Here is an 18,579-nt window from a genome sequence, read left to right on the forward strand (position 1 = left end):
TTCTTCAAGTTAACAAATCTTTTGCAAAGTTTTACGCAGAAGTTGATGTGGACTATGATTTGTATCAGGGTATAAAGTAAAATCACTTTCGGTAGCTGTAAACATTGCAATTGAAATTAAATTGGAAAAAACATGGACGTGTCTCTGAATGATTTGTACAGTCCCTTAGCAAATCTAAATCGATTTTAAAAAACATAATTTTGAGTTTATTTACTGTGCAGAAACAGCAGAGACCTCAATTCAAAATTAAAACTCAACGCTAATGTGAAATTGTGCAAACCAACCCAAATAACGTTGTTGATTGGCACGAGACAGGTCAAGTACCAAGTTACAATTAGAGTAGATTCTAATAAAATAGAAAGAGTGTATGAAAATAAATGTCTTGGTGTAGTTATTGATGAACAATTAAGCTGGAAGTCCCAGATAGACAATGTTAAAAGGAAAGTGTCCAAAATTATAGGGATCCTTTACGAAACAAAGGATGTTTTGAATAAGAAGTCATTATATACATTATATTGCTCATTATTATTACCATATCTAACCTATTGTGTGGAAATATGGGGAAATGCTTACAAAACAAATACTTACCCTCTTTTCAAATTACAAAAAAGAGCAATAGAACCAATCAAAATATACAGAACCAACAAATTCACTATGAAATTAAACACTCAATCAAATTAAACCATAACATTTTATGATATAGTTGAGTTTTAAACAGCTCAAATAATGTACAAGGTACACAACAACCTACTTTGCCAAATATTCAGAATATTTCAAAATAAAACAGTTTGCGAACTTGTTTTTTTGAGAGGGAAGCAAGCTAACTTCATAGCTTGAGTCGGACATTTAAAAGACAAAAAATGAGCTTAGAATAAATTTAACATGACAAAATAACAATAAATAAATAAAGGAAAATGAGCCATGGTAGCAGTCCCAGAAATAATTTTCCAAAAAGCATATCAATATGACGACAGGCAAGCGTGGCTATTATTTACCAATATCGCTCTATATACACTGTTGTTATCACGTGAACTCGACTCTCCATTGTGAACCCGGTAGCGTGATCTTGTGGTCTGGCTTGTGCAGATTTCCGGACACATACAGCTCAAGCAATTCTCTCTGTGTGAATTGCAGTCGGAAACCGCTTCTAGTCCGCTCTGTAGTAAATGTGAATTGGGCGTCCTTCCTCCACGCCCCACCCCCTCCTCCTTGCATACATGCACCTGCAGGATAAGTTAATTGAAGGCAATTAACTCAGGGGTTAAAGTTCTCCGTCGTGGGGACAGATTTCCGTCATTTTGAAAAGGAGATAGGGGTGCACCCCATAAACAAGTCCCCATGGGGTTTTCACGTTTGTTGTTTAAGATCCCGTCACTAAACTGACATTGCTTTCATACATTGAATTTATTAATACCACCTTAAAAATTCTTGAAAAAGTATTGAGTTCTGGGTGAGGTCTTAAATTTCATGCTGTGTGTACCTTCTCCGTGGAGAAGCAGCAAGCCATATTAGGAGAAGTTGGCGGAATTGTCTGTCCCTAGAGTGCAGGGTGGCATTGCGGACGGGACATGTCGAGAGTCGAGTCCTCCACGCACTATGCGGCCAATTTGAATGTAGGAGGGGAAAGAGGATGTTTTAATCGCTATTCACTGTTTGGAACTTACTCACCGAAGAAAAGAAAAAAGTTTGAACTGTCAGAGTCCACCTTCTTTACATATTACACACCGATGTACTATTTAAACACCATATTAACAATAAAAATTTCAAAACTAGCGACTGGGATAAAAGTTAGTTTTGCGGTTGATGTAACGCATCGCCATCATCGTCGTAGCGTAATTAGGTCATATTTACGGCGCGCGTCTGTGCGCGGGCGCTTGCGTCTTTGTGAGAGATGAAGGTAAGGTTATTTGGGTGTAAATCTGTAAATGTTGCCTTCATAAGCGTTATTTGTCCGCCCTTTTCCCATTTCAAACATTATGATGGCAACAACTGTTATGGAGAAAGCAAATCTACTTTCCTCATGGGCTGATGAATAATCTATGTATCTGAACAGCTCACCACCCATCCGCGCCTATCTATCCATCTATCCACCTATCTATCCATCTATTAATTAATTAATTACACATAGATTTTTGTTATTTGCGGTCCGGCCCGGTCTCTACGCCTGCAAATAGTTGGGGTCCACTGTTACTGTCCAAGTTACATTATTTTAATAGTATGGTGATTACGTTAATAACTAAAAAATTTTAAACAAGTAACGAGCAACTGTATCAGAAGAATACAATTTAAAAGTAAGCCTCCCAACTCTGCTTATATAGCATAACATGACCATGTATAGATAGATATTTTATTATACATTGATACTGTCTTTTTAAGTCTGCTTGATTTTTATCTCTCAAAATGCATCAAATTAATATTGTTAAGTATTTTATTTTTTTTTTGCATTCCCAATTACCCTCCTAGAGCGGTCGTATACTTAACGTCACATTTTTCATCCCTGATTAATGCCTAAATATTATTATTTAAAAAGAATCAGTGTGCGCCCTACTGCCCTGCAAAATTTGTGTTAATTGACCGCAGTCAATTTAAACATAATTTTTTTCTCAGTCAAATTAAAAAAATTTGCTTTAACCCTTGAATTAAAACTTCAACAAGGCCGCTAGCAAGAAGAGCTCATTAAGGTGACAAACAGTGTTAGCGAGAAATTCACCTAGCACAGGTGGCTTTGGAATGTAACACCCGCGAAAAGTGAGGGAACACGCCATCCATCCATCCAGAAATGATCAATAATATTATAAATAAGTAAACTACTATATGATAAAAACCTTTATTATTACTCCAATGTGTGGATACATTTTCATGGTTTCAGAAGCAATATTTGATACTGGAAATAAATAAAAAAACAGACACATAAAACACTTGCATATCCAATTCAATCTCAGCATTGTTGAGTGATATATGTTAATTTTTACGTTTTTGTTCAGATTAATCTAATTGAATAGACGTTCAGGTAGGCTAATTCATCCATGGACATAGATTTTTGAATGAATTATAGAAATCTAAACTGAAAGCTTGTTTTGTACAGTGTTTTAATTTAAAATTTAAAATATCAGCTGTATTTTTGGCACTATTTTGCTCTAGGTAGTATTTCATCATTGTTATCCATTTTATAAATTTAGCTTCTCTAATGGACTGTATAATTAAAACTGCATAAATGAATTATTTATGAGATGTTTTTACTTCACAAAATTTTTTAACCTTAATTTTATATCGTGATATATAACGTCACCATGAAGGGATGCAATTGATACTGTGATTGTGATACACATTTTGGGCCATACTGCCCAGCCCTAATAACGCGACAAAGAAAATATCATCGTTAATCTAATTTCAAAAGTATAGTCTGTAAGCAGACAAAGAAAATTTCACTTGAATGTAGTGGCGTCGTCAGTCTTCCATCAATGTTTCGGGCCAGCCCAGAGGGCCCGGTCCGTCCCACATCGGTATCAGCCGTTAGGCATTGAGAATGTACTTATATGGGGCGTATGCACGGGTACTGCACAGGCAGACGTGCAGCGGAGTGCGGAACGAAGATAAAAAAATAATAATAATAACAGATGCACAGCGTGGTGATTGGTGAAATAAAAAAAAGAGACTATGTCATTGCGGTTGGCTCCGTCCATAAGAAGCAAGCACGCACCATGCAGTTGCACACACATTACATTGCTAAACTCATTCCTTCATTTCTACCCCAGTCAAATCTACTAACAGGAAACCACACGTTTACCACCACATTTTCAGTTTCAGTAATTAGAATTAGAGGGAGATAAATCTAGATTAAAAAACATAATCTATGCATGTTAGTTTTTGATGGAGAAGCCAAAATAAAAATCAAGATTAAATTCAATTAATCATCCAGCTCTGTTTCAACCAGATTTATTTGTATTTATGTATTAAGTGATAAAAAAAAAAAACAATGCCATTGGCTTTGTCTTTTTTACTGACTGCATGAATGCCTATTTTCTTCTAGACTTAAAGAAGACACTTGCAGTGCTGCTAGATAACATCATGCTGAGGCTGGCTAAACTCGAGTCCAAGGTTGAGAACAACATCTACAATGGCACTGGAAGTAATCTGACCAATGGCTCCAGCACCTCCACACCTAGCTCCAACAATCCAGAAAAAGTCAATGTTGCAGGTATGTCTCACATTGGATTGTAAGCTAAGTTTATTTCTCATTTCCCCAACTCCTGTAGTGAAAGCAAACAAGCCGCTAAACTCTTGCAATTTTGCACAGTGCGCACCTGTATTATCAGCCAACTAAAAAGAAACAAACGAACAAGGTCTAGTGACTGAGTGCAAACAAATGTGCACAAGAGGACACACAAACAGCCACCCCAGCTCCCTGAATGGAATCAACGGTTCTTTTAATGGTGGTGGCACACCTGGAACCACTGTAGAAATCAAGGCTCCTCCCTTGCACCGATAGATGGCCTGAGCTGGGTACAAGGGCCACCAATCAGGGAGGAGCACCAACACACACACACAATCACCACTCACAAACAAAGCAAAACAACACAAACGGCGACGAAACAACGTGGGCTGTATAAAAGGATTGACCAGTTTTTTTCGCAGACTGTTTTTGTTACAGTCAAATATATCTTGAGTCACTGTCTATAGTGTGTGTATATATATATATATATATATATATATATATATATATATATATATATATATATAAATATATATATATATATATATATATATATATATATATATATATATATATATATATATATATATATATATATATATATATATAAATATATATATATATAAATATATATATATATATATATAAATATATATATATATATATATAAATATATATATATATATATATATAAATATATATATATATATATATATATATATATATATATATATATATATATATATATATATAATCGGTAACGGGGCCAGAAAAATTCGGAACACTAGTTTTTTACGATTTGAGGGAGTGGATCGAAATAAGGAAGATGTGAATTTTGCCTATGGAATCAGGTTTTGCGAATAAACGTGGACAAGACAGGTTACGCGTCACACGTTTTGACCGGATATTACGTCACACGTACGTTTGTAGTCCCAAAGCAATGGTGGACGATAAAGTAAGGTATGTTTAAGGGGACGGCGAAACAGAAATCTTTTTGGAATTAATTAAAGAAGCAAATATTAATGCAATTTTGGATAGAAAACTGCAAAGAAACACTACCGTTGATCAAGAATTACAAAAGCAAACTCATACGACGTCATCGCAGGGCGCAGTCGCTTCTTGTTCTTGTTCTTCTTAAATTACTGGCGGATCACATCTCTCTGGTGTATACCGCCACCTACAGCAGCGAAGTCCCCTCTCAATTTTCGCAAAAGAATGATGAAATGATGGAAACGAACATAAATCGCATGTTTGTTTTGCGCATTTTCAGTAAATACGCTTAAAAAATTCGAAACAATTTGATGGAAACCTGACTACTCTTTACGTCATTTGAAACTATGCTATGCAAATTGAGACGCCTATACATCAGAAAATATGGTCATAATGCACCTCCCCAAAAAAGGTGTGACCAAATCCTGTGTGGTGTGAGCAGCTGAATAGGATGGTAGTGCTACCAGTCCAAAAGTTAGTGTAGAGCCCTGCGTAACGGATCAAAGATTCAAAGTTGCACCACTAGTATATATGGAACACTGTTAACTTAGGGTTTCATTTGCAACATGTCATAAAATGGGCAAAAATCTTGATCTCTTCTCTCCCTCCACCTCCCCAACTCCAGTTCCCATTAATTTGCTTGTTAAAACACACATAATTTGTTTGCGTTTATGTAGGACTAAGGAAATCAAAGTATTCACATTAGAGGATTTGGGCTAAAAATATATTAAAAAATTTTTTTTTTAAATAATTTTCTTGCTATTATTTTTGTATGCAATAAGGTTGGTAGCAAATGACGCACAAAATACTAATTTGTGGATATAATTCTCATGAATAACCTTGACGTCTGACACACCTTTGCTGGACACTTTAATGCCTGGTGTCCTTAAAGGAGGGAAGTTGAGTCAAAGATTTTCTTTACAGTAATGTTCCATGCTCCCCCACTAGTCTAAACACTGCAATCTGATTAATAATGCGTGAAATATGAATTATTTAACTATGAATTATTCTGCAAAATCAACCCATTTTTATCCATCTCAGGGGCACCCAGTTTACCACTTTCTGTAGACCGAAAATAACATCACAGTGCCTAAAGCCCATATCCCATTGAGGGGTGAACGTTCACGGGGTTCGTTCAAGGTCGCAACGTTTGCTAAACGTTTGCCAGATGTTCGACTAATATTTTAATGGTTTTACTTGTCGCAAAAACAAAATTTTTGCAACAAAACATTAAAACTGTTGGAAAACATCTGGTGAGAGTTTAAAAGAATATTGCGACCTTGAACGAACCCCGAGGAGAAATCAACATTCACTACCTTTGCAAACTTTTGCCCCTCAGTGGGATATAGCCTTCAATTTCTGTCAACAGCAAGTGGCAAAATGGCCGCCCCCTGAAATTGAAAAAAAAAAAAACTAGTGGATTTTGCAGCTTAATTCATATTCCACAAGCACAATATTAATTATGTTAATAGTGGCCTCATAGAACATAGCCTCAAATCTTGTTTCACTGGGGATGTGTTCCGACTTAGATAATATTACCACATAATTTTTTTTTAACAGGTAACTAGTAACTTTATCTGAATATATTCTTAAAGTACCCCTCCCAATCCTGCTTGTAAAATATGCAAATACTTTAAAATAGCCAAATCTACTGAACTCACCTTACTAGGCCCTAAGCTTTTTGGTCTCCTGACATACTTTGAAAGTAAATAGCCTACTCTTTTTTTTTTTTTTCTTCTTTTTCTTTTTTTACCCCCTAGGCTGCGTTACAGATTTATTTTATTTATTTTTCTTCTTTTTTTTCCCTTTCGGACACACTATTACAGGTTACATCGACCACATAATATAATTTGCAACATTGACATCCTAAAGAAGGGCTGACGGTAGAAGTCATGGCTTATTAGTAACCCGTCCCCATTGATTCTTACTATACGCATCAGTCATATATATTGATTATGATAGTCATTGATTCATATCGTTATCAATCCCAGACTTAAGTCTGCATACTCCTCGCTCAGTTCATTTTGAGTAATGTCTGTGTGTAAGTTGCAGCTAGTACCAATCATTTGGAATTGGTTAATCGGTTCCCGGACGGCACCAACAGGCCCACCCAACCAGGCGAGCAGCCAAGGCGAGTGCGTGCTCATTCACCAGTAGCTTCTTCGCTAACCTTGGATCAGCTTTCACACATGTTGTGGCTTCCAGAAGAGTAGATGGGCTTGTATTCTGCCCATTGCGTCCACAGCAATGTTCACTCCATTCTGGTCAGTTCAGCCACTACCGTTGCCAGCATCCGATGATGCTTAGATCTTGATACTCCTGAGCGCTCACCAAGGCCAGCCCACCCGGCGTAGTAGCCCCCGCTAACCGCATCCCGGAACCATGTTCACCAACCCCATTGCAATTATTTACAGCAGATACATTGCAGCCACAATACAACCTTATCACGACAGCCTTGCATGTTACAACAAATGTCCAAACAGAAATAGTGTCAGACAATGTTTACATTCTTATAGGAACAGCAATACATGTTATCGATGCAGGTGTATTAACAAGAGTTAACCTTGGCAGTGTTAATGATATGCTATATTTAAATGATTCAAATCATAACAGCTCCTGTTTTGGGTTAATTAGTAATATGTTACAATAATTTCATTTGGGTAAAACATAATCCACAATTTAATGATGTGCGTTACTGACAGCAGTTATTGTCTCTCAAACTCCGCCAATTCTTCCACTCTTTTCACGATCCGTATTTTCTTCTGAGAAGATGAGTCTTCTTTTGTTTGGATGAAGATCCGACAGTCTTTTGTCCATGTGTTCTCGATAAATCCATTCTTTCTCAATTGTCGCGCTCTTCTGGCAATGTCAGCATTTCGTTTTGTGAGCTTTTCATTGACGTAGACATGTTTACCTTTAAGCTTGTAGCTATCTCTCAAAAGAGCAATCTTTTTCTTCCTGTCAACAAACCTGATCAGAACTGCCGGTGGTCGTGTCCCCCCAATTGGAAGCGAAAAGCACATCTGAATTTGCGCTGGATCCACAATTAATCCCAAATCTCTGAGTTGAGTTGTCACTTGCTGTTCAACAGTCTCGTTCGCTGAAGCTTGGTCAAAATCAACTGCACTTGTGCTGGCCACAGCTTTCGCCTGAGGGCCGCAGCGCGGTTTAATCTGGATACCTGTAACTATCACATTGTTGATTCGAAGATTCTGTTCCAAATCATTTACTTTTTGTTCCAAATTGACAATGCGTTGATCTTTTTCTTGTGTCTCTTTCTTCAACTGCTGAATTTCCTGCAGAAGTGGCTCAATGCTCTTTTTCATTTCAAGTATTTCCGTTCCGTTCCGTTCCGTCTTCAATTCCGCTTATCCGGGGTCGGGTCGCGGAGGCAGCAGCTTTAGCAGGGAAGCCCAGACTTCTCTCTCCCTAGCCACTTCAGCCAGCTCCTCCGATGGGATCCCAAGGCGTTGCCAAGCCAGCCGTGAGACGTAGTCTCTCCAGCGTGTCCTGGGTCGTCCCGGGGCCTCCTGCCGGTAGGACATGCCCGGAACACCTCCCCAGGGAGGCGCCCAGGAGGCATCCGAACCAGATGCCCAGCCACCTCAACTGGTTCCTCTCAACGTGGAGGAGTAGCGGCTCGACGCTGAGTCCCTCCCGAAATACCAAGCTTCTCACCCTATCTCTAAGGGAGAGCCTGCCTACCCTGCGGAGGAAACTCATTTCGGCCGCTTGTATCCGGGATCTTGTTCTTTCGGTCACGACCCACAGCTCGTGACCATAGGTGAGGGCAGGAACGTAGATCGACCGGTAAATCGAGAGCTTTGCCTTTCGGCTCAGCTCCTTCTTCACCACAACGGACCGATACAGCGTCCGCATCACTGCAGACGCTGCACCGATCCGTCTGTCGATCTCCCGCTCTAACCTACCCTCACTCGTGAACAAGACCCCAAGATACTTGAACTCCTCCACTTGGGGCAGGACCTCATCCCCGACCCGCAGAGGGCACTCCACCCTTTTCCGACTGAGGACCATGGTCTCGGATTTGGAGGTGCTGATCCTCATCCCAACCGCTTCACACTCGGCTGCAAACCGCTCCAGCGAGAGCTGGAGATCACGACTTGAAGAAGCCAACAGCACCAAATCATCTGCAAAAAGCAGAGATGCAATGTTGAGGCCACCAAACCGGACCCCCTCGACACTCCGGGTGCGCCTAGAAATTCTGTCCATAAAAATTACGAACAGAATCGGTGACAAAGGGCAACCTTGGTGGAGTCCGACCCTCACAGGAAACAAATTCGACTTACTGCCGGCAATGCGGACCAAACTCTGACATCGGTCGTACAGGGACCGAATAGCCCGTATCAGGGGGCCCGGTACCCCATACTCCCACTGCCGGCAATGCGGACCAAACTCTGACATCAGTCATACAGGGACCGAATAGCCCGTATCAGGGGGCCCGGTACCCCATACTCCCGAAGCACCCCCCACAGGACTCCCCGAGGGACACGGTCAAACGCCTTCTCCAAGTCCACAAAGCACATGTGGACTGGTTGGGCGAACTCCCACGCACCCTCAAGAATCCTGCTGAGGGTGTAGAGCTGGTCCACTGTTCCACGGCCGGGACAAAAACCATACTGCTCCTCCTGAATCCGAGATTCAACTTCCCGACGGATCCTCCTCTGCAGCACCCCCGAATAGACCTTACCTGGGAGGCTGAGGAGTGTGATCCCTCTAAAGTTGGAACACACCCTACGGTCCCCCTTCTTAAAAAAAGGAACCACGACCCCGGTCTGCCAATCCAGAGGCACTGTCCCTGATGTCCACGCGATGTTGTAGAGACGTGTCAACCACGACAGCCCCACTACATCCAGAGCCTTTAGGAACTCTGGGCGAACCTCATCCACCCCCGAGGCCCTGCCACCGAGAAGCTTTCCAACCACTTCAGTGACTTCGACCCCAGAGATAGGGGGGCCCACCTCAGAGTCCCCAGACCCTGCTTCCTCAAAGGAAGGCGTGTTGGTGGAATTAAGGAGGTCTTCGAAGTATTCTCCCCACCGATTCACGACGTCCCAAGTCGAGGTCAACAGCACCCCATCTCCACTATACACAGTGTTAATGGCGCACTGCTTTCCTCTCCTGAGACGCCGGATGGTGGACCAGAATTTCCTCGAAGCCGTCCGGATGTCGTTCTCCATGGCTTCACCGAACTCCTCCCAAGTCAGAGTTTTTGCCTCAGCGACCACCGAAGCCGCATTCCGCTTGGCCAGCCGGTACCTGTCAGCAGCCTCCGGAGTCCCACAGGCCAAAAAGGCCCAATAGGACTCCTTCTTCAGCTTGACGGCATCCCTTACCGCTGGTGTCCACCAGCGGGTTCGAGGATTGCCGCCCCGACAGGCACCAACCACCTTACGGCCACAGCTCCGATCGGCCGCTTCAACAATGGAAGCACGGAACATGGTCCATTCAGACTCAACGTCCCCCGCCTCCCCCGGGACAACGGAGAAGCTCTGCCGGAGGTGGGCGTTGAAACTCTTTCTGACAGGGGATTCTGCCAGACGTTCCCAGCAGACCCTCACAATACGTTTGGGCCTGCCTGGTCGGACCAGCATCTTACCCCGCCATCGAAGCCAACACACCACCAGGTGGTGATCAGTTGACAGCTCCGCCCCTCTCTTAACCCGCCGGGGGGCAATGAGTATGCCCACTCCTGCTCTGCGCCTCTCACCGTGGGCAACTCCAGAGTGGAAGAGGGTCCAGCCCCTCTCGAGAGGATTGGTACCAGAACCCAAGCCGTGTGTGGAGGTGAGTCCGACTATATCTAGTCGGAACTTCTCAGCCTCGCACATCAGCTCGGGCTCCTTCCCTGTCAGAGAGGTGACATTCCATGTCCCCAGAACTAGCTTCAGTAGCCGAGGGTCGGACCGCCAAGGCCCCCGCCTTTGGCTGCCACCCAACTCACTGTGCACCCGACCCCTTTGGCCCCTTCCACCGGTGGTGAGCCCATGGGAAGGGGGACACACGTTGCCTTTTCGGGCTGTGCACGGCCGGGCCCCATGGGTGTAGGCCCGGCCACCAGACGCTCGCCTTCGAGCCCCACCTCCAGGCCTAGCTCCAGAGGGGGGCCCCGGTGACCCGCGTCCGGGCAAGGGAAACGAAAATCCAAAGTTTGTATTCATCATTGGGGTCCTTTGAGCCATGCTTTGTCTGGTCCCTCACCTAGGACCTGTTTGCCATGGGTGGCCCTACCAGGGGCATGAAGCTCCGGACAACATAGCTCCCAGGTTCATTGGGACACGCAAACCCCTCCACCACGATAAGGTGATGATGAATATTTCGGTGACCATTTATTTGAATTTTGCAAGAGAAGATTTTACTCCTCTATTTTGTCAGCTCTTTTTCCGCCAGGCATATTGAAACAATGTAGTTAAAAATCCCAATGTCAACAAAATAATTAGAAGTCACGGGCGAGTGCAGGAGCAAGTACAGATGCGTCCTTCCTCGACAGATGCGTCCTTGATTCTGGAGATGCGTCCTTGATTATGAGTGCATATTGGATATGCTGGACTGAAGATATTAAAGAGTTAAAGTAAACATCCGTTAGTGTTATTTATTTTCCTCACTCAGTCAGTTAATAAGAGAACTGATAAGAAATTGGATTGATAGGCAATATTGATAATCAACTTCAATGGTATTGCTAAATCGTATATTTGATAGCTATTTTCTGGACCAGTAAGAGTGCTATTTCTGCAGGTGCAGATTGTTTCTGGTCTCAAAAGTCCCTCCGCTGTGGAACTGAAGCATAAGGAGTATTTTGAATTGGATCTGCCAGGAAAATGCTCTCAAAGGGGGCCTTCTTAGATTTATATGATAGCATGTGGTCTTCATTATGTTCTGAAAAGCCTGTTAACTTTCCCAGGGTCCAGATCAATAGCAATAACTACACCTACAAAAAACAGCAACAAAACTCAGTGCCAATAGGTAGCTGAGGAATGTTGTTAGCGCCAGACGCACCCATCCATTCATCCATCCATTCATCCATCCATCCATCTTCTACCGCTTTTCCCGAGGTCGGGTTGCGGGGGCAGGAGCTTTAGCAGGGAAGCCCAGACTTCCCTCTCCCCAGCCACTTCAACCAGCTCTTCCAGCGGTATCCCAATACGTTCCCAGGCCAGCTCAGAGACATGGTCTCTCCAGCGTGTCCTGGGCCGTCCCCGGGGCCTCCCGTCGGTGGGACATGCCCGGAACACCTCTTCAGGAAGAACATCATTATGTGGGTGCGACCCAGTGTGCCACCAAGTGTTCAGACGGAGACACTGCAGTTTGTGTGGAGACTGGTTAAATAGAAGCTACTCGTAGGCAAGCTCACTGTTGTACTGAATTTAAATATTTGCACTTGCCTTGAGAAAAAACTTGTACAACCACATGTTTTGAATGTGACTTTTATGGCCACTAGATATTTTTATTTTATTTTATTTCCGTATTTAGTTTTTAAAATTCATTTTCTGGTGTATTGTACAGAGCGTCTGGACACCGGTAAAAATACAAATGGCCCTAGAAATGTTATCAATAAATGTGATGAAATCAACACTTAAATGTATAATATGCAATGTTTTAGGGTTATGTTTTACTAATTATGAATTACTTTATCTCTTATAGGAATCATTACATTATTTATTGTCTTAATTTTTCACTTATTATTACAGCTATCTTTTTCTTTTTTTGCCAAGTGGTGTGCTTGCGGTGATGAAGTGACGAGTTATGGTGATGTGCTGTGTTGCCGACATTTTCAAAAACTGATTGCTTGTTCAATCATTGACATTGCATCGTCAAAGAAAGTAAGCGATTTTCAACACTCGAAATAGGTGAATCATTTGTAAAATAAAAAAAATAAAAAAATACACACATGTGGGGACGATGGACAGTATTGATTTTTGAAAAAATATTAAATTGACCGAATTCTGATGTGAGGTATCGGCCCAAGGTTAGCGATATACAGGGCCAGTATTGTGGTTATGGCAGGGCTACCACCCGAAAAGGCTTAACGTAGAGCCCTGCATTAGCTAAAGCATTATAGCAGTGCCGGCCACTTGATTGCAATGTTGAAACGTTTTTTTTTCTGAGAGAAATTTTGCCGTAGTAGAAGTGGCTGCAATAAGTGAAGCAAAGCAAAGCCCCCTCTCTCTGGTGTGCACAAATGAAGCGCCCGTGTACACCCCGGCAGTGAAACGCTAGTGAGTAAAGCGAGGCAAAATGCTCCCTTCACTTTTGGTGTGAATGTAGCATTATAATTAGGTGACTCAGTGTGTCCACTACCGCGTACCGTACCTTTCACGTTTTTGTTTCCACCGAGCTTCTGCAGTTAGTCAGAGTGTGGACAACGTGTTTCTGTAAAATGAGTAAATGTCAGTTTGACAAGAATTGGCTTGAAAGTACCAAGTTTTCCAGCAGGTTGGAAGAGGTAGCAGGCAAAAGGCACTCTGCTCGTTGCAAAGTATGCAAAACAAAATATAAAGTGTGGGACTTTGGGTGTGAAGGCCCTCAAGTCACACGCAAAAGCCGAAAAGCACCAGGCTGCTATGACTTGAAGTCAGAATGGTCTAAAAAGGTCTAAAAAACGCTCTAAAGTGTAACTTAGTGATTCCTGCCAGAACCTTGCATATTCTTCATGAGCAACGTCACTCTTTGGTGCCGGAAGTCTATCATCGTAGTATTCAAAAGACGATAATTGGTTTCATTCAGCATTGAACTTTTTTTAATCCATTAAGGTCTGAAGCACCTGACAAAACATACTTCTAAAACCTATGGGTTACTTAGTATCACCCCCTAAAACCTTGTTTACCTGTAAATTCAACATGCCTACTAAATAATTGATATCTCAGCCCCTGAAGCAAAGAGAAATATAATTCCCAAAAACATTTGAGAACTTGGCTTGCACACATTTTTTTAATAAACAAACCTCACACAAAGATATCGAATAAAACGTAAAATGTGTTTTGCTTTTGTGTCGGAGCTGCCTCCCAAGGGGATAACAAGTTTTCTTAAGCACAAAGCGATTTAGCTACAGAGCCAAGGCCGCCGTTCAATGCATGCTCCATATCGTTGCACGAGAAATGGCTGTTCACCCCAGGCAACGAGCAATCAAGCGACATACGGCACACGTCGACGCCAGACGACTGTCTTCCATAAACATCATGAGTATCTCCTACAGAACTACGAGATCTCGCGGGACTGGACATTATGAGAATTGCGCCTCTGAAGCGTAACGCTCTTCAATAGAAACACCTACAAGTCGAAATTTGTACTTTATCGAAATGGTACAATATCACTTTTATTTTTGCGAAAAACTGTAATGGAAATGCACCTACTGACATTTTTGCCCTAGCCAGTGTGTGTTTGCTCGGGTCACCGTAACTATTGGTTTCAATACCAAGGTGTACCCAGAGTTTTTCAGTAAAAATGTAACAACAGTGTAGCATCTGCGGGTAAGAGTAAACCGGCCATTTCAGAAACATCAGAGGATTCTGTGGCTATAAGCTATTAAATGTGCAGACTGAACTGAGGACATAATCACTTAATTTCTCCTAAGTTATCATGACCATTTGGGTAAACTTAACCTCATTGCCTTGACATTTTTGAGTAAGCAATTTATTTGGCATTTATCTGGCATTTCTGTATGCTGTAGCCGTGCAATGTGGTCCTACCGAGATCATCATCACAACAATTTGTTGCGATTCTCAGTCTCGTTTTATATAATTATGTACAGTTGAGAGAATTATTAGAATTATTACACTTATTTTGAGGAATCCCAGCCCATTCTTCTTTGGCAAATCTTTCAAGCTCCTCCAGATTTGATGGCTTTCAGGCATGGCCTTTTTCATCACCCCACATATTTTAAATGGGATTTAAGTCGGGGCTTTGTGCAGGCCACTCAATTACATTACTTCTACTTTTGTCCTCTGAAGATAGTTCTTTACCAAGAGAGTCCTATGTTTTGGTTCGTTGTCATTTTAGACGTTAAAAGCACGACCCAGACCTACGTTTACTGCTGACTGCTTAAGGTTTTCTTTCAAAATCTCCACATATTTTTCCTTGTTCACGATTCCTTCCACCATGACAAAATTTGCAGTTCCAGATGCACTGAAGCATCCCCACAGCATAATACTCCCACCAACATGTTTCATTGTGGGGATGGTATTCTTCGGTTGATTTGCCTCTTTTTCCCCCAAACTTAAGAAATGTCTCTATGGCCTAACAGCTCTAATTTAGTCTCATCAGACCTTAGGACACGCTTCCAGTATGCATAATATTTTTCCAGGTTGTCCTGAGCATACTTAAATCTGCCTTGAAGGTGTCTTTTTTTTTGAAAAGTGGAGTTTTTCTTGGTCTGCAACCTTGCAGTCCATTACTGTGCAGAGCTCTGGTGATTGTTTTCTTCGAGACTATGATTCCTGATGTGGCCGAGTCGTTCACTAGTGTCTTGGCAGTTGTTCTGGGGTCTTTAGACACATCTCTCATCAGTTTTCTTTGAAATCCTTTGCTTCCTACCTCTGCCAGGCCTGTTCTGTACTGTGCTGCTGTCGTTGAATCCTAAGATTATAATTCTCACTCCAGTTTTTGGCACTTGGAAATGCTTTGATAGCTTTGTTTATCCTTCTCCTGCTTTGTGTGCATCAATAATACTTTTTCTCAAGTCCAAACTGATTTCTTTAGTTTTTGGCATAGTGATTTTGCAATAGACAGCTCAATGACCCATACTGAGGCTTTTTAACTATTTTGATTCACCTGATCACCATTAAATCACATCACTACACAAAAGTGGTTTGTGCAATGACTTAATAAACAGTCATTTCTTTAAGGGGTTTAATAATAATGTCCCGGTTCGTTTTTGTTTTCTCTTGATTTATTCTGTTTTGGTGTACAAATATAAATAATTTGTGTCTTCTAAATAAAACTAGTATGTCCAGAAATGCTATGTTGACAATTCCTTGCGCTGTTAAAAAAAAAAAACTTGGTAAAATCTTGAATAAACTTCAAATTTCATAGGCTGTATAACAAGCAACAAAGCAAACTAGCTGGCTATGTTACTCAACCTGCCATGCAAGTACAGCTTGCTGTGAGGATGTAGTTCTCCTTTCTGTTGACAATGGCCCAGGTATCATATGTTTCTGATGTGTCATTGTTGTTGGCTTGGCAAAACTTTGAATCGAAATCATGATGTTTGTTCTGTACATTGTCTTATATTGGTAAGTATCCAACGACTTGTAGGGTCTCTCTAGTGCACTAGGTTTCTCCACTAAATGAGGATGAATATCTGGCCATTGGATAACGGGTCACTTTGTGACATCATTCTCCCACTCGCAGGATCAAGATTGGAAAGTCACTTTCTATCTGAGGTTAATTTTTTTAAAGTAATTTTCCCAATCCTTTATAGTCTGCTTGTGTACTTGTTAATGAATGCCATCATTCTGCTTCAACAATATGCACACATCTTGATTACATCATCTTTGTTTATAAATTGGAAAAGGAGTCTAGAACAGCAAATGTTTGACAGATTTAATTAACAATGTTGAAAGGGACAAAACCTTTACTTCTGTCAGCATAATAATGGATTTCTGTAATGAACGGATTTTCTATAAGTCATTTATTTATGTTCCTTTCAGCATGCCATTCTGTCATTTATGTTCCTTTCAACATGCCAACGTCAAATTACTACATGTTTGCACAAACCAAGCAGTTCAGAAAATGGATGGATGTTTACATAAGCTTCACAATGGCATCAATGCATTGCATTTACACTAAAATGTTTGCCTGTACATCAATCTTGTATTGTTCATTAGCTGCTCATAATGTTGCATTCATATTTCAAGACAGTCGACCCTTAGCTGGTTATTTGAAAACGACAGTGTTCACCCCCACTTCATTTGTCTTGCACCATTTACAGGAAAACATGTTTCCTCAATACAAGCCCTCGAGGAACTGAAACATTTCTCAGTCAATGCAATGTAAAATGTATCCACTGAGGACCTTTCTCGACCCCTTTTAAATTCACACCTCAATGTGTTCCTCAGTCGCATGACATAACTCTACTTCAGTCACATCTCCGCAAACTTCCTGTAAAAGTGGAAAATTAGAGTAATGTGAGTCATAGCTCAACAATGATTTGGACTGAAGCAAGATTCCCTTGTATCTCTGAGCTACTCTTGTTTTAAATCCTTAGTCCGTGTTGTAAATGGCTTTTGAAGGCAAAAATATAAAAAAATAAAGTGATTTTATGTGAATGTGAAAACATTTTAACAATCGGAGAGAGAGAGAGAGCCCGACAGACAGACAGACAGTATTCTGGGAAGCCCCACTGCTTTAATAAACACCAGCAAATGTGCCTTCTGGTGGATAGCTTGCCTCAAGTATTTCTCGTGCTATAAGATTATATTGCCTCTTCATGAATCTAGTTAGATAGGATCAGCAACAAAACTCCCAAGCCCTCTTTTCCTTCCGCTCCCACCCCTAAGTGCCTCACATTTGCAGTTCATGGCTGTGACTGTAATGTCTTCAGTCAAGCAGCCAGATTTGTGTTTAACTGGAATTCTGCCAAGGAACAAAAACAAAATTAATGTGGGGTGTTTTTGCATCGTGCATTAAAATTAGCATTAGACGTGAGACCATCAGAGAAACTTCTCAATTTTGCACCTTTCACCCTGTTTCAGATTTTATATTAGGTTGGGGGAGGCGTCATATGCATTAAATCAAGGTGATGTCTGATGAGGCGTCTCTTTCTAGACTGCTGCCCAGACCCGTAATATTGACACATTAGGTTATTTGAGGGGAAGGTTTCGCTTCTGTACTGCAGCTGCATAGAGAAAAAAACAAGAGTAAAAAGCAAACCACATTTAACATAAACCAGATGTCCTAGTTGCAATTTTGGGATTGGCAATCAGATTACCACATAAACTTAAATGAATGATCTCATCTGTTTACTTATTTTTTCTGTACTATTACATCAGCACCCATCCTTTATTTTCTCCTCCTAGAGCAATCTTTGGTTTATTGATTTAAATGTTGTTTTTTCCTCTTTCTTTCATAACGACTGTATGTTGAAAGTAGCACCAAGAATATATTGTGTACGTGAGTTTTTTGGTCATGTCTGTGATGTCAGTTTTTTGTGTGTTATGACAGAATTATATTTGTTTTGTTTACATAATCCTTGGTTTAGCTTGTCAATCAGATTGTGTGTGTGTGTGTGGGGGGGGGGGGGTTGGGTTTGGTTTCTCGAGGTTATGTTTGTGATGTTTGTCTAAAAAAAATCGATAATTAGTTCAAATAAAAACAATTTAAAAATAAAATTTGAACAACGAAAAGTCAATTTATTTCAGTTT

The 18,579-nt window shown here is 41.2% G+C and overlaps 1 protein-coding gene across 1 annotated transcript in view; it reads left to right on the top strand.

Moving 5' to 3' along the window:
• mgat5 (alpha-1,6-mannosylglycoprotein 6-beta-N-acetylglucosaminyltransferase) overlaps positions 1 to 18,579 on the top strand; it is an 80,158-nt gene that overhangs the window by 15,627 nt on the left and 45,952 nt on the right. The window contains exon 3 of the mRNA XM_086067602.1: positions 4,031 to 4,198. Within this exon, the coding sequence (XP_085923728.1) occupies positions 4,031 to 4,198 (168 nt within the window). The remainder of the gene's footprint in view (positions 1 to 4,030; positions 4,199 to 18,579) is intronic.

This window comes from Leptonotus elevatus, chromosome 2 (assembly GCF_054856555.1).
Source record: "Leptonotus elevatus isolate MCC_2025b chromosome 2, RoL_Lele_1.0, whole genome shotgun sequence".
NCBI lineage: Eukaryota > Metazoa > Chordata > Actinopteri > Syngnathiformes > Syngnathidae > Leptonotus > Leptonotus elevatus.